The sequence below is a fragment of the Hypanus sabinus genome, chromosome 22 (assembly GCF_030144855.1).
Source record: "Hypanus sabinus isolate sHypSab1 chromosome 22, sHypSab1.hap1, whole genome shotgun sequence".
Classification (NCBI taxonomy): Eukaryota; Metazoa; Chordata; class Chondrichthyes; order Myliobatiformes; family Dasyatidae; genus Hypanus; species Hypanus sabinus.
In genome coordinates this window covers 10,032,168-10,044,702 of record NC_082727.1, presented here as the reverse complement: position 1 = coordinate 10,044,702, position 12,535 = coordinate 10,032,168, and the positions used below count along the sequence as shown (strand labels likewise).

The 12,535-nt window shown below is 41.5% G+C and overlaps 1 protein-coding gene across 6 annotated transcripts in view; it reads left to right on the top strand.

Annotated features, from left to right (window-relative positions):
* The window catches only part of slf2 (SMC5-SMC6 complex localization factor 2), an 84,854-nt gene that overhangs the window by 36,228 nt on the left and 36,091 nt on the right, over window positions 1-12,535 (top strand). For all 6 annotated transcript variants that reach the window (XM_059947036.1, XM_059947035.1, XM_059947034.1 and 3 more), the window contains exons 5-7: window positions 6,317-7,230; window positions 9,703-9,776; window positions 11,425-11,559. In XM_059947036.1, coding sequence (XP_059803019.1) covers window positions 6,317-7,230; window positions 9,703-9,776; window positions 11,425-11,559 — 1,123 coding nt within the window. The remainder of the gene's footprint in view (window positions 1-6,316; window positions 7,231-9,702; window positions 9,777-11,424; window positions 11,560-12,535) is intronic.

Sequence of the window (12,535 nt, the reverse complement as noted above, 5' to 3'; positions counted from 1 at the left end):
CACCATCTCAAACTGCTGCAGGCCTGGTGAAGACGCATTACTGTTGATAGCGGTTCCCAAGGTGTAGACCCAGTTATGAAGGAGTGACTGTATATTTCCAAGTCAGTATAGTATATGATTGGCAGAATGTGCATGTGCTGGTGTTCTGATATATCTTCTGTCTTTGCTATCCTTGGTGAAAGAAGTCATGGTGTAGAGAGACCTTGTTGGAGCAGATAGTGTGTGTTTTGTAAATGGTCTATGCTGTGGCTTCATCCATCACCAAAGCACAGTCACATGGAGTACTTTACACTGGATCGTGTCCAACTAGGATGAATATACATAGATATATTTACTATGATGATGAATAACATTCAAATGTATCGAACTGATTAGGGATGCCATTTACAAACATAATTAGCTCAGGAACAGGCCCTTCAGTCCACAATTTTGTGCCAATAAATAGTAAATCAAAAACCCACCAAAACTAATTGAGTGCAAATTTGCAAGGCAGATAGGGTGTGTGGAACTGAGTCTGCAGCACAGGTTGAATCCAAAAAAATCGATTGCAGCATTTTTCCAGGTTTAAAATAGGGTACAGGTACACTAAGTCACCCTTGTGTTTGTTTTTCTGCCTTCTCACATTGAGGGTTTGATACCATTCAGGCACAATTACCTTGTACTTCAAGCTCCACTTGCTACCATCTTCAATACACTAACAGCATTTCTTCATTTCTTGAATTGACTGATTTCTTACATCCTTCATGTATATGAGGAGTAAAAGTCTTTATGTTACGTCTCTGTCTGAATGTGCAATTTGTAATAAATTGTATCTAAGAACAGGACAGTCAATATAACAGAAGTATAATTGTTTTAGTGTGAATTAATCAGTCTAATGGCCTGGTGGAAGAAGCTGTCCCAGAGCCTGTTAGTCCTGGCTTTAATGCTGCGGGACCAGCCTCTCAGAGCATTTGCTCATTATTGAGGTGAGTATGATACGACTCAGACATGTTACCTCGGTCTTTTTATGTACAGGGACAATGGTGGATGTTTTGAAGCAGGAGGGCACTCTACACTGGGAGAGGGAGCGATTAAAAATGTCTATAAACACACCAGCCAGTTGTGCCATGCACACTGTGAGTACCCATCCTGTGATGTCATCCCATTCCGCAGCCTTGTGACTGTCCATTGGAAACACCTGCGTACTTCAGGCTCAGAGATGACCAAGGTGCAGGTTGCTTCGGCGGCTCTCCTCGGGGGCTCGGTTTTGGCGACATCGGACCGAGCATGAGTAAAGATTTAGCTCATCTGGGAGAGAGGCAACAATGTTGGCAGCACCACTGCGCTTAGCTTTGAAGTCTGTGATGGTATACAGACCTTGCCATAAACTGCGTGTGTTGTTGGTGGAGAGTTGTATCTGGATCTTGTCCCTGTATGTCGTTTTGCTGTCTGATGACTTTGCACAGATCGTGGCTGCATTTTTTGAGTTCCTGCTCATTACTGGCAATGTAAACCCTGTCTTGCACAGTAAGTGCTGCTCAAATGGAACTGCCGGTCCAGGGTTTCTGGTTTAGTTAGACTGTCACCAATTTTTGCAGTCAGCATCTTCCAGATGAAGCTCTTGACCCCATCCGTAAACTCAGAGACATCCTCATCACGAAAGACATTCCAGTTGACGTCATCAAAATAGTCCTGTAGCTTGGAGACTGATTGTTTAGACCAGCAGTGGGCGGTTTTAATTATGGCCACCTCTTATTTCAGCTTCTGCCTGTACATTGGCAGAAACAAGATGGAGGAGTGATCTGAATTTCGAAAGGCCAGGTGGAGGAGTGCTTTGTAAACGTTGCAGAAGGGAGAGTATTGAGTACGCTATCTCCCCTTGTGCTCACCTGGATGTGTTCACGAAACTTCGGAGAGACCTTAGATGGTGACACTCTAGTGAAGTCTTCGTCGACGATGAAAGCAGCGCCTGGGTGTGCAATCTCCAGGGTGCTGATGGTCTCATATAGTTCCTTAAGAGTCAGGTCAGTATCAGCCTGCAGTGGAGTATACACAGCTGTGATACTAACAGCCGTGAGCTCCCTGGGCCGGCAGAAAAGTCTACACAGCAGCACAAGGTATTTCAGATCCAGGAGACAAAAAGATTTGAGGTCATGCATATTTTGAGGGTTGCACCAAACGTTATTGACCATGAAGCATACCCTACCTCCTTTACTCTTCCCAGAGGGTTTGATGGCATGACCCGGTAACTCCTCCGTCAGTCAGGTCTCCATGAAGCACAAAACATTGTATTCCTTTGTTTACCACTGGAAGGAGATTCTGGCTCTCAGTTTGCACAGCTTATTGTCCAGGGACTGAATGGTAAGCAGGTGTATGCTAGGGAGTGGCACACCGTCACAACTTCACCAGGACACCAGCCCTTCTCCTTCGCCTCTGCTGCTGCTTCTGAGGTAGCAACTGTGTAGTAAGTGAGCCTGCCATGGACTGTGTAAGCAGGGTTCCCAATGTAGAAAAGGCGGCACATTGTGGGTAAATGCTGTCTTCCTGATGTTTAGAAAAGGAAGACAATCATATCTGATGTGACTATCAGCTTCTTGAGCAAGAAGTGTGAAGGAAATTGCAGAAATTAGCAGTGCACTGTTAAGTTGGTACAGAGCTCGCAATACGGCCGCCGTACACGACGCCATCTTGGAGTACAAAGATTATTAAAGCAGTTTTAAGATTATGTTTGGATCAGCTAATGTTCCTTCCCAGCTTTAGGATGATTGACTATATGGTGCAATATATCTGAGCAGGGTTGTGAAGTGTGTGTGTGTGTGTATGTGTAATTAACTGTGCACAAAAGATATAAAACACTGTCTAGAGGAGGGTTTTGACTTGAGTATGGTCACCATACATTACAAGTTAAAAAATGAGTTTGGTTTTAAACTGCAAATGTTGAAATATGAAAGTAGTGTATCTGCAAAATTGAAAGGAGAAAATAGAAGTGAAACTAAAACACCTAATATTTGAGTAAAAGGAAGATGAGCATTAATTATAAAGCAAGTAGATATAGTAGCCTTCAGTACAAAGCATTTGCCTATTCACTAACATCTAGGACTTCATTTACGACTGGCTAGCATAAAACTTGAAAAACAATTGAGCGTTTCAAGGTAGGTGGAAATGTTTATGTACCACTGCAGGAGTAGTTCTCTATTTTCCATTTTTTTCAGGATTTGGTGTTTAGAGAAATTTAAGAAGTAAAGATTGAGTTTGGAAACTTTTCTTTCCTTTGTAACCCAAAGAAGGACAAACAGAAATGTGTGTATGGTATATGGCACAACAATCTGCCATATCAGTTAGTGCAGGTTACCAAATAAAGGATACAGACCATGATGAAATAGTTTGGGAGATCAAGATCTTTATCATGCACGGTGTTAGTTTGGGAGGCATATTAAATCCCACCTTCTTGGTTCATTGGACCCTTTGCAGTTTGTTTTTCGCTCAAAGCAGTCCACTGATGATGCCACAGTCTCTTCTATTGCACTTGGAAAAAAGTGTGCCACATACCAGGATGCTGTTTATTGACTTCAGCTCAGCATTTAATTTGATAATCCCTCAGAAACTGGTTGGTAAACTATCCTTATTGGGTTTCAATAACTCTTCCTCTAACTGGGTCCTGGACTCCTGGACAGAAAGGCCACAGTCTGTTAGCAGAAGCATCTCTAGCTCCATCACTGAGCACCAGCACTTCCCAGGGCTTCATGCTGACCCAATTCTGCACTGCTTGGTCTAGGTCAAACTGAATCATTGAGTTTGTGGATGACATAACAATGGTTGGTCTCATTAACAATGAAGACAAAATGGCATATGGAGAGGAGGTAGAGTGGCAGAATGGAGCAAGCACAACAACTTGAGTTTCAACATGGATACTGACCAAGTAGATGATTGTGGACTTTAGGAAGGTACAGACAGATCATTCTTCACTGTAGATGTATGGCTGCTCTGTGGAGAGAGCTAGGAACACCAAGTTTCTGGGAGTGCACATAATGAACGTAACCTCACCGTATCCTTCAACAGCATCACCTCTTTGGTCAAAAAAAGCACTGAAGCGTCTCCACTTCCTGAGTGGATCGAGGTGAGTGCGGCTGTTTTCCACCCCCCACCACTTCCTTTCCCCTCCCGTATCAACCAGTTTTTACAGGAGCTCCATCCAGAGTGTCCTGATCAGCTGCATCACTGCCTAGTACGGGAAGTGCAAAACATCTGACTGCACATCCCTACAAAGGATTGTGAGTATTGCCGAAAGAAGCATTGGGGTCTCTCTTCCACCCATCAAAGTAGGGCCCTTGGCATTGTCAATGATCACTCCCATTCAGCTGATGATCTCTTTGATTCTCTACCATCGGGCAAGGGTTACCATACATAGCATTAGACCAAGAACTGATAGGATGGGAAATAGCTTCTTCCCCCCCTGGCTTTCAGACTACTGAACTCCCTGCCACCATTCAGGTCTCATCACATTTCAAGTGCCAGTAGTGTTATACTGTTTACTTTTTTAACTTGTATCTTACATGCACCTTATTATTTGTTTGCGGTGATGTTACTTTGTGTTATGCATCTGTGACTGTGTTGTGCAGAATACTGTGCAAAAGTCTTGGGCACCCTAGAATTTTTATATGGTTTCAGATAGTACGACTTCTACAGAGTCCTAATCTCAACAACATCAAAGCTGTCTGGGATTACCTGGAGAGACAGAAGCAAGTGGGACAGCCAAAGTTTGCAGAAGAACTATGGCAAGTTTTCCAAGATGCTTGGAACAGCCTACCAGCCAATTTTCTTATAAGACTGCATGACATTGTGCTTAAGGGAATTGATGCAAATACTGATTATTTTTTTTACTGTTTACTGCCTCTTTATAGTAATTTTTTTGATATTCAGAAACATATCACTTGATTATTCTTGAAAGCATTTTTGTTTTACAGAGTGCATAAGAGTTTGACACAGTACTGTACGTGTTTACAGTTGAATGGCAATGAACTTGTGTGATGGGATAGAACTGTACTTGAGTCTGTGGTACATGTTCTCAAGCTTCTGTATCTTCTGCCCAACAGGAGAGTGCAGGAGAGAGAATGACTGGGGTGGGAGGGATCATTGATTATTTGGCTGCGTTCCGGAGGTAGTGGGAAATGTAAACAAGAGCCATTGAAGTGAATTCTTTCTCTTTGTCATTGACTGGGCAGTGTGCTTTCTTGACCATAGTGTAGATGTGACTGGACCTGGACAGAAAGCCCGAGCTCCTTCCTGTACTCTGTCTTGTTATTAAAATCAGACCCATTATGGTGGTGACACCTGCAAACTTGTAAATGGAATTAGAGCAGAATTTGGCCACACAGTTGTGAGTAAAGCTAGGGGCTGAGGACGCAGCCTTGTGGAGAACTAGTGTTGAGGATGATTGTAGTGGAGGTGTTATATCCTTACTGATTGCATTCCATTGGTCAGGAAGTCAAGTATCTGGTTACAGAGGGAGGTGCCAAGTTCAAGTCTAGTAATGTGGAGGTGAGTTTGTTTGGAATGGTAGTATTGAACACAGATCGATAGTTAACAACTAGTCTTAAATGAGTGTCTTAGTTATCCAGATGGTCCAAGGGATGTGTGTAGGGTTAGAATAAAATGAGTGTACTTAGTGTCTGCTTTCATTGTTGTCCTAATTTGATGAATTTGAATCTTGGGGAAATAGGTTTGATGGATTTCTAAATGCTCAAAGTGTCATTCTTGTATTTTTGTAAGGCATTCAATGTGTACTGTTAGCTCTGTTTCCAGCACTGATGTGTGATGGATTTTCTGGCCTATGTGGTGCTCCTAGTAACATCTGGAGCAGGGGCTCCCAACCCTTTTTTATGCCTTGGACCCCCCCCCTTTTTCCTCCAGCTTCTAATCTTTTTCTCCCCTTTTCAGTCATTCTATCTTTCAGATATTCTTTAAAACCTGCTTGTCCAATATCTGTGTGGCTCGGGTTAAAGTTTTGTGAATTCTACTGAGCAATGTTTTACACATTATATTTTCATCCTGCTCTATTCAAAATGCTTTTGTTTTAAAAATTTTCCCCTCTTTTCAACAGGTGTGGGGAGGGAAATTCTGTTCTTTTTCTTTGGGTATTTCTACATCTTAGCTAATGGAGGTGAAATTTGCAGACACCTGACAGTGCAATTATATTGAGATGTTTATAAACCGTAGACTTCAGCTTACTGCAAATAGTATCCCAACATTTGTATTTCAGGTGTACTGTTAGCTTTGTTTCCAGCATTGTTTTTTGTCTGTTTAAGCAGGTTTATTAATCTCCCTTTCTTTCTTCTAGGGAGTAGCAGCATTTCTACACAGAATGATTCAGTTTTAAAACTCGTAACAAAGCCCCTGCCTTCAGGCTCTCTGAAAATTTGCCGTAAAGAGGCAGTGCAGCGACACCATTCGTTTCCTGCTTGTACAGATAAGAAAAGCTCGATGAGTGCCTTGAAAGCCAGGTTTCCAACCAGCCTGCCCATCTCATGCTCAAAGGAGAAAGGAGCGCATAATTCAGTAGATGAGGGCATTCAGAGAAAGAAGTCACAGCACCTGGATACACCTTTCCCTAAGAAAATCTGTGAAAGCAGGACAACTGGTGTGACTGAAAATAATTGCACTGGAGTTTTGAAAGATCACAATAATGGTGTATTGGAAAATGAGAATACAGTCCTAGAGGCTGATGAATTTCCAGAAACTGACTGTTTGCCTTTAGATTCGTTGCTGGATGAGAAACTGTCCAGTCACCTCTCTCCAAATTCATACACAAGGCTGCCTGCAGAGGATAAAGTCCTAGACAGCGCAATTTCTTCTAAAGAAAATAGATCTGGAATCTTGGGTAGACACCCTTTGGTTCCATTAGATAGCAAAAGGACGCAAAGACTTGAATCTAGTTCTTTAGCTGTTTTGCCTTTGGATGAGGACTCTAGGTCTTCATTACATTCTCAAGAGAAGAGACAGTCGGAACCATACAGTTCTCTCCCATTGTCAGACAGTACTAAAGCCTCTGAGAAGAAACAGCGAAACAGTTACAGTGGTATGGACAGTGACGATGAACTTAGCTGCAATTTAGATAGCGATGAAGAAGATGAAACTTTATTGGCTTTGGATGATCTCCTGAGTTTACAAAACAAACCGATATCTGCCACACCGGAAAAATCCGACATTTCCTTGAAGTCATCGGCCCCAACCACGCCAGTAGCTTGGACAACAGTAAGTTTGCAAATATTTAATGGCTTTAGATTTGTGTACTCCAGTTTTTTTTTAAACATTGAGCTTTTACCAACTACGTTCAGTGTAACTTCAAAAAAAAAGTTTATAGGCATTCACACAGTATATGGTCATAGAGTTGTAGAAGATACAGCACAGAAATAGACCCTTCTGTCCAAAATGTCTATGCCATCAAAGTCCCTTCCTGAGTTAGTCCCATTTTTCTTGCATTTGGCTCCCATCCTTCTAAATGTTTCTTATCCATGTAGATATCCACATCTTTTAAACATTATACTGTAATTGTGCCCATCTCTTAAATTAGCCTTAAGTTTATAATAATTTATGCTAATACTGGTAAAGGAAAAAATTATCAATCATACAAGTGCTGCAGTTGGATGAGAACTGAGCCGCAAGGAGAGGGTGTATGGGTCTGAGTTGTAAGGATAATTTGTATAGGCTAGGAATTTATTCGCTGGAAGGTAAGAGATCAAGGGGTGATCTGCTAGAAGTATACATAAGGGCCATGGACAGGATGAAAGTACATAGAAATTTTCACTGGGAGGGTTTACTGGGCATAGGGTCAAGATCAGAGGTGAGCAATTTAAAGGAGAGATCTGAGAAGACTGCTTCATGCAAATAGGGGTGCATGTTTAGAATGAGCTGCCAGAAATATTGGTTGAAATGGGCACATTAGCAGCATTTAAAAGCCATATTGATAGGTAGGAGAAGTTTAGATGGTTATGAACCAAAAGTGGGCCCATGGGGCTTGCTCAGTCCGGCACATGGTTGGCATGGATGAGCTTGGACGAAGAACCTGTTTCCATGAAGTATGACTCTGAGGGGTAGAAGTGTAGTTGAGGATCTATTGGGCCCTGAAATACAAGTTTAATAATTTATTATTTTTCAACTTTATGAAAATCTACTGTGTGCAGCTCTCCTGCTAGGAAGAGAACCTGACTCTGTCTATGACTTTATAGATCAGTGAAAAAATTGGGCTTCAATTAGGTTTGGAGAAAAAATGCATGTACCTGTATTTTACCTCGAACAGACTATTGAAGAAGTTGCTACGTATATCAATAGACAGCCAATTGAGAAACCCAGTCATATATGGTTACACTTATGGGCCTACAACTGCCCAGCTAGTTTAGGCAACCTGAGTGTGGAATTTAGATGTTTCAGAAGCCAATTTATACACTTCAAGATCAATCAACCAAGAATTTAATATCATCCTTTTTTCCTGTTGTGATGCATCTTAAAGTCAAAGGAACTGTTTGGCAAGAACCGAAGGGTTGAAGCATGGATTCGAACAGAAATGGCAGATAAAGCCATTCAGCTAAACTGCAGGATCTGACTAAAATATATTTTATTTGTTCAGTGATGGCCACGCTACCATTGCACTTATTAATTACAGAACTGATTTGAAGACCTGTGGTGGCCAATGCTGGAGTCAGATGATCTAGAATAAACTGTTGAAAATGATGTTGGAAGTGTGTTCAGTAAAATGGTCACTAGATAGAGGAACTTCTTGGTTCGTAAGCACAAACTGAGGGATGGGAATTGGCTTACTTTAAAAGAGAAAGGAGAAGTGTGGTGCATGAATCTGTGGATTCAGATACTGTAGGTGAGCTAGTGTGATAGTTCATAGAGCATTACAGCACAAAACTAGCCCTTTGGTCCATTTAGTATATGCTAAGCTGTTATTCTGCCCAGTTCCATTAACCTGCAGTTGTATCAAGACCCACAGTGCCCTTCTTAACCATGTACTTAGACAAACAATCAAACCCACAGCCACCAATTCTGCTGGTAGCTCGTTGCACATTCCCACCACTACCTGAGTGAAGAAGATTCCTTCAGGTTTCCCTTAAATATTTCTCCTTTCACTCTTGACCCATGATGTCTAGTTGTAGTTCCACCCAACCTCGGTGGACAAGCCTACTTGCATTTACAGTATCCATACCCCTCATAATTTTTATCTTCTCTCGTTCCCCTAAGCATCAGGAATAAAACACTAACCTATTCAACCTTTCCCTGTACCTTAGGGCTTCAGGTTAGTTCAGTTGATCATTTGATCTGATGATGGAGAGGGGCAGTGGTGATTCCTGGTGATGAGCAGAAGCCCACTCTTTGCAGTTTAATATGATCAATGATCACTTGAATTAGGTGCACAGCCTAATCTAACCAATGAAGGGAGAATTGGGGAACAAGTAATTACTGATTCGCTGAAGTGGAAAATTAATGATTGAATATTTGAATTTATTTATATTTATATTTGAATTGCTCTGCCATTACTCTGAGTCTCCATGTTCTGTGACTGCAATAGCACTGTAAGGAGAACGTAAGATTAATTCACAAGCCAATTAGATGTTCTCTGCTACTAGACTTGCGGCTTAGTCTATTTTACCAGTGTGTAAATAAATTTTCAATTAATCTGTTTTTCTCCAAAAGTCCTTTACAACTGTGCCTTTTGAATTCCAGTTAAAAAATAGCAGACAGACAAATTATTCAAATGGTTTTGATCGTCTCCTGAAAGAAAAGCAGCAGTCAGAGAGGTGAGTTCTTTTTATCTTTCTACCCTGGCTCCAATGGGAAGCAAGTTCAAAAATCAGAGAACTTGGGGGCTAACTTGCAGATTGAGTCCATAATGAGGAACTCAAATACATGTTAGCATTCATTTCAAGAGGACTAGAATATAAAAGCAAAGCTGTAATGCTGAGACTTTATAAGGCATTGTTCAGACCGCATTTGTAGCATTGTTAATAGTTTTGGTCTCCATATCTAAGAATGGATGTGCTGAGTTGAAGGTCCAGAGGAGGTTAGAAACATAGAAAACATAGAGCACAATACATGCCCTTCGGCCCACAAAGCTGTGCCAAACATGTCCCTACATGAGGTTCATGAGAATGATTCTGGCAAAGAAAGGGTTAATGTATGAGGAATGTTTGGTTCTGGCCCTGTACTCACTAGAGTTTAGTAGAATCGGGCGGGCGGGGGGGGGGGGGGGGTAGATCTGATTGAAACCTTCCGAATATTGAAAGGCTTAGATGGAGTGGATGTGGAAAGGATGTTTTTATTAATGGGAGGGTGGTATAGTACAGGGTGGACAATTAAAGGACATCCCTTTAGAACAAAGTTATGAGGAATTTCTTTAGCCAGAAGGTGGTGGATCAATGGGATTCATCTCTACAGACAGCCTTGGAGGTCACATCATTGGGTTAATATATTCTTGAACAGTAAGAGCATCAGTGGTGAAAGTAGGAGAATGGGGGTGAGATGGAAAATAAATCAGCCATGGTTGAATAGTGCTTGATGAGCTGAATGACATAATTCTGCTCCTATGTCTATAGTCTTACAATTGCACTCTTAGAGCTATTTCATTGTTTTTGGGGATAAAGTTAAAAGCCTTTTCATAAACATTATTTTGATCTTACCTCTATAACTCAGTCATTGTCTGAAATCTGTATTTAATATTCTAGAGATTTTATCCTAATGTAAATACAGCCTGTGTGTCAGTAATATCACTGAAGTGTCAGCCAGCAGTGAATTGTGCTGTAGAATGTCCTGTTCAGTTGATAAATGGAGAGGCAGAAGCTCCACAGCAGTTAGGGCCCAGCGGCATCGAAAGTATTGGGGTAGATATCTATGTGTTAAAGTTGGAAGGAGCATAGGCAAGTACCTTGTGAATCTCTAACACTGGTACTGACAAAGGAAAACTGATCAGGCTCGCTTATGATTGCCTTTTGTACAAATTATATTACTAACGTGCCAGAATCTTAAACTTTGTCACATGTACATTGAAACATACAGAAAAATGCCTTATTTAATATCAACACCTACACAGTCTGACTATGTGCTGAGGGGAGGGTGCAGCCTGCACGTATTGCCATGCTTCTGGCATCAACATATCATGCCCACAACTTGCTAATTCTTATCCGCCCACCTTTGGAATATGAGTGAAAACCGGAGCACCCACTTGAAGATGGGGAGACAGTGATGGGAGTTGAACCTTGATTGCTGGCTCTGTAAAGTATTGCCCTAACCACTATGCTGCCATGTCACATTGTGTCTTGCTTATGCTCTTGCTTTGTATCCTTGGATTTAGTTAATTTTGCTGATACGCAGTTTAAAGTTGCATCACAAGCACCACTTGGGGAAAAGCTGCCTTTTAATAGAATACTGACCACTTTGTACCATCCTTAGACTGGGTGAAACACTAAAGGACCTTAAAAATATGCAGGATCAACTCAGTGAAGCGCATGACATTAGTTATCTAACTGAGGAAGATGATGAACATGGCATAGATGAAGGCATGGATCAAATTACTGTGGAACACAGGTTAGTGACACCCAACATTTGAAGTGATAAATACTATAGATGATAGTTCAGAATTTGTGGAATCATTTAAACTATGTCACAAGAAGTGTCATTGTTGCCTATATTCACGCTGGGCTGGACAAAAGATCTGTATTTTGGTTAATCACATTTTCTAGCTGTTGTAAGTTTCTGGCTCTTTATACGCTTTTCCTTCCACTTTTCTTTCAGGAAGTGAATTAGACTGCTCCCATTGAGGAAAAATTGTGTGGAGATCAGAACTGTAGTCCGTATTATCACTTCAATTCATGAAAGGGTTGAGTAACATGCACACAATGCTGGAGGAACTCAGCAGGTCAGGCAGCATCTGTGGAGGGAAATGAACAGTCAACATTTTAGGCTGACATTCCATCAGGACTGAAAAGCAAAGGGGTAGAAGCCAGAGTAAAAAGTGGGGTAAGAGGATAGAATACAAGCAGAGAAGTAGTGGGTGAGCCCAGTTGAGGGAAGTGGTGGGTAGATCCAGGAGGGGAATGAAAGTGATTGATATCTAGAAGCTAGAAGCTAAGACCTGAAGGAGAAATCTGATAGGAGGACATTAAACCCTGAAATATAGGGAAAAGGATCAGAGAACCAGAGGGAGGTGATGGGCAGGTCATGAGGACAGTGGAGGGGAAGAGAACTGGTGGGAAGGTCATCAGAATGAGGAAAAAACAATCTTGTTGGGGGGGTAGAACAGGGGACTGGGTACTGGAAGTTAGAGAACTTAATGTTTTTTTAAATCAAAATATACTTTATTCAAAAATAAATTTATGTACAATAAACCATTCAATGACTCATGCTGCAAACCAACAAGACGGAATATGAGGTGTTGTTCTTCCCACCCTGTGTGGCAGTAGAAGAGGCTGTGGATGCACATGTTCCAATTTCCCTCGGGATCAATAAAGTATGTCTGTCTGTCTCTTGGTGTGGGAATGGGAGGTGGAATTGAAATTGGTGG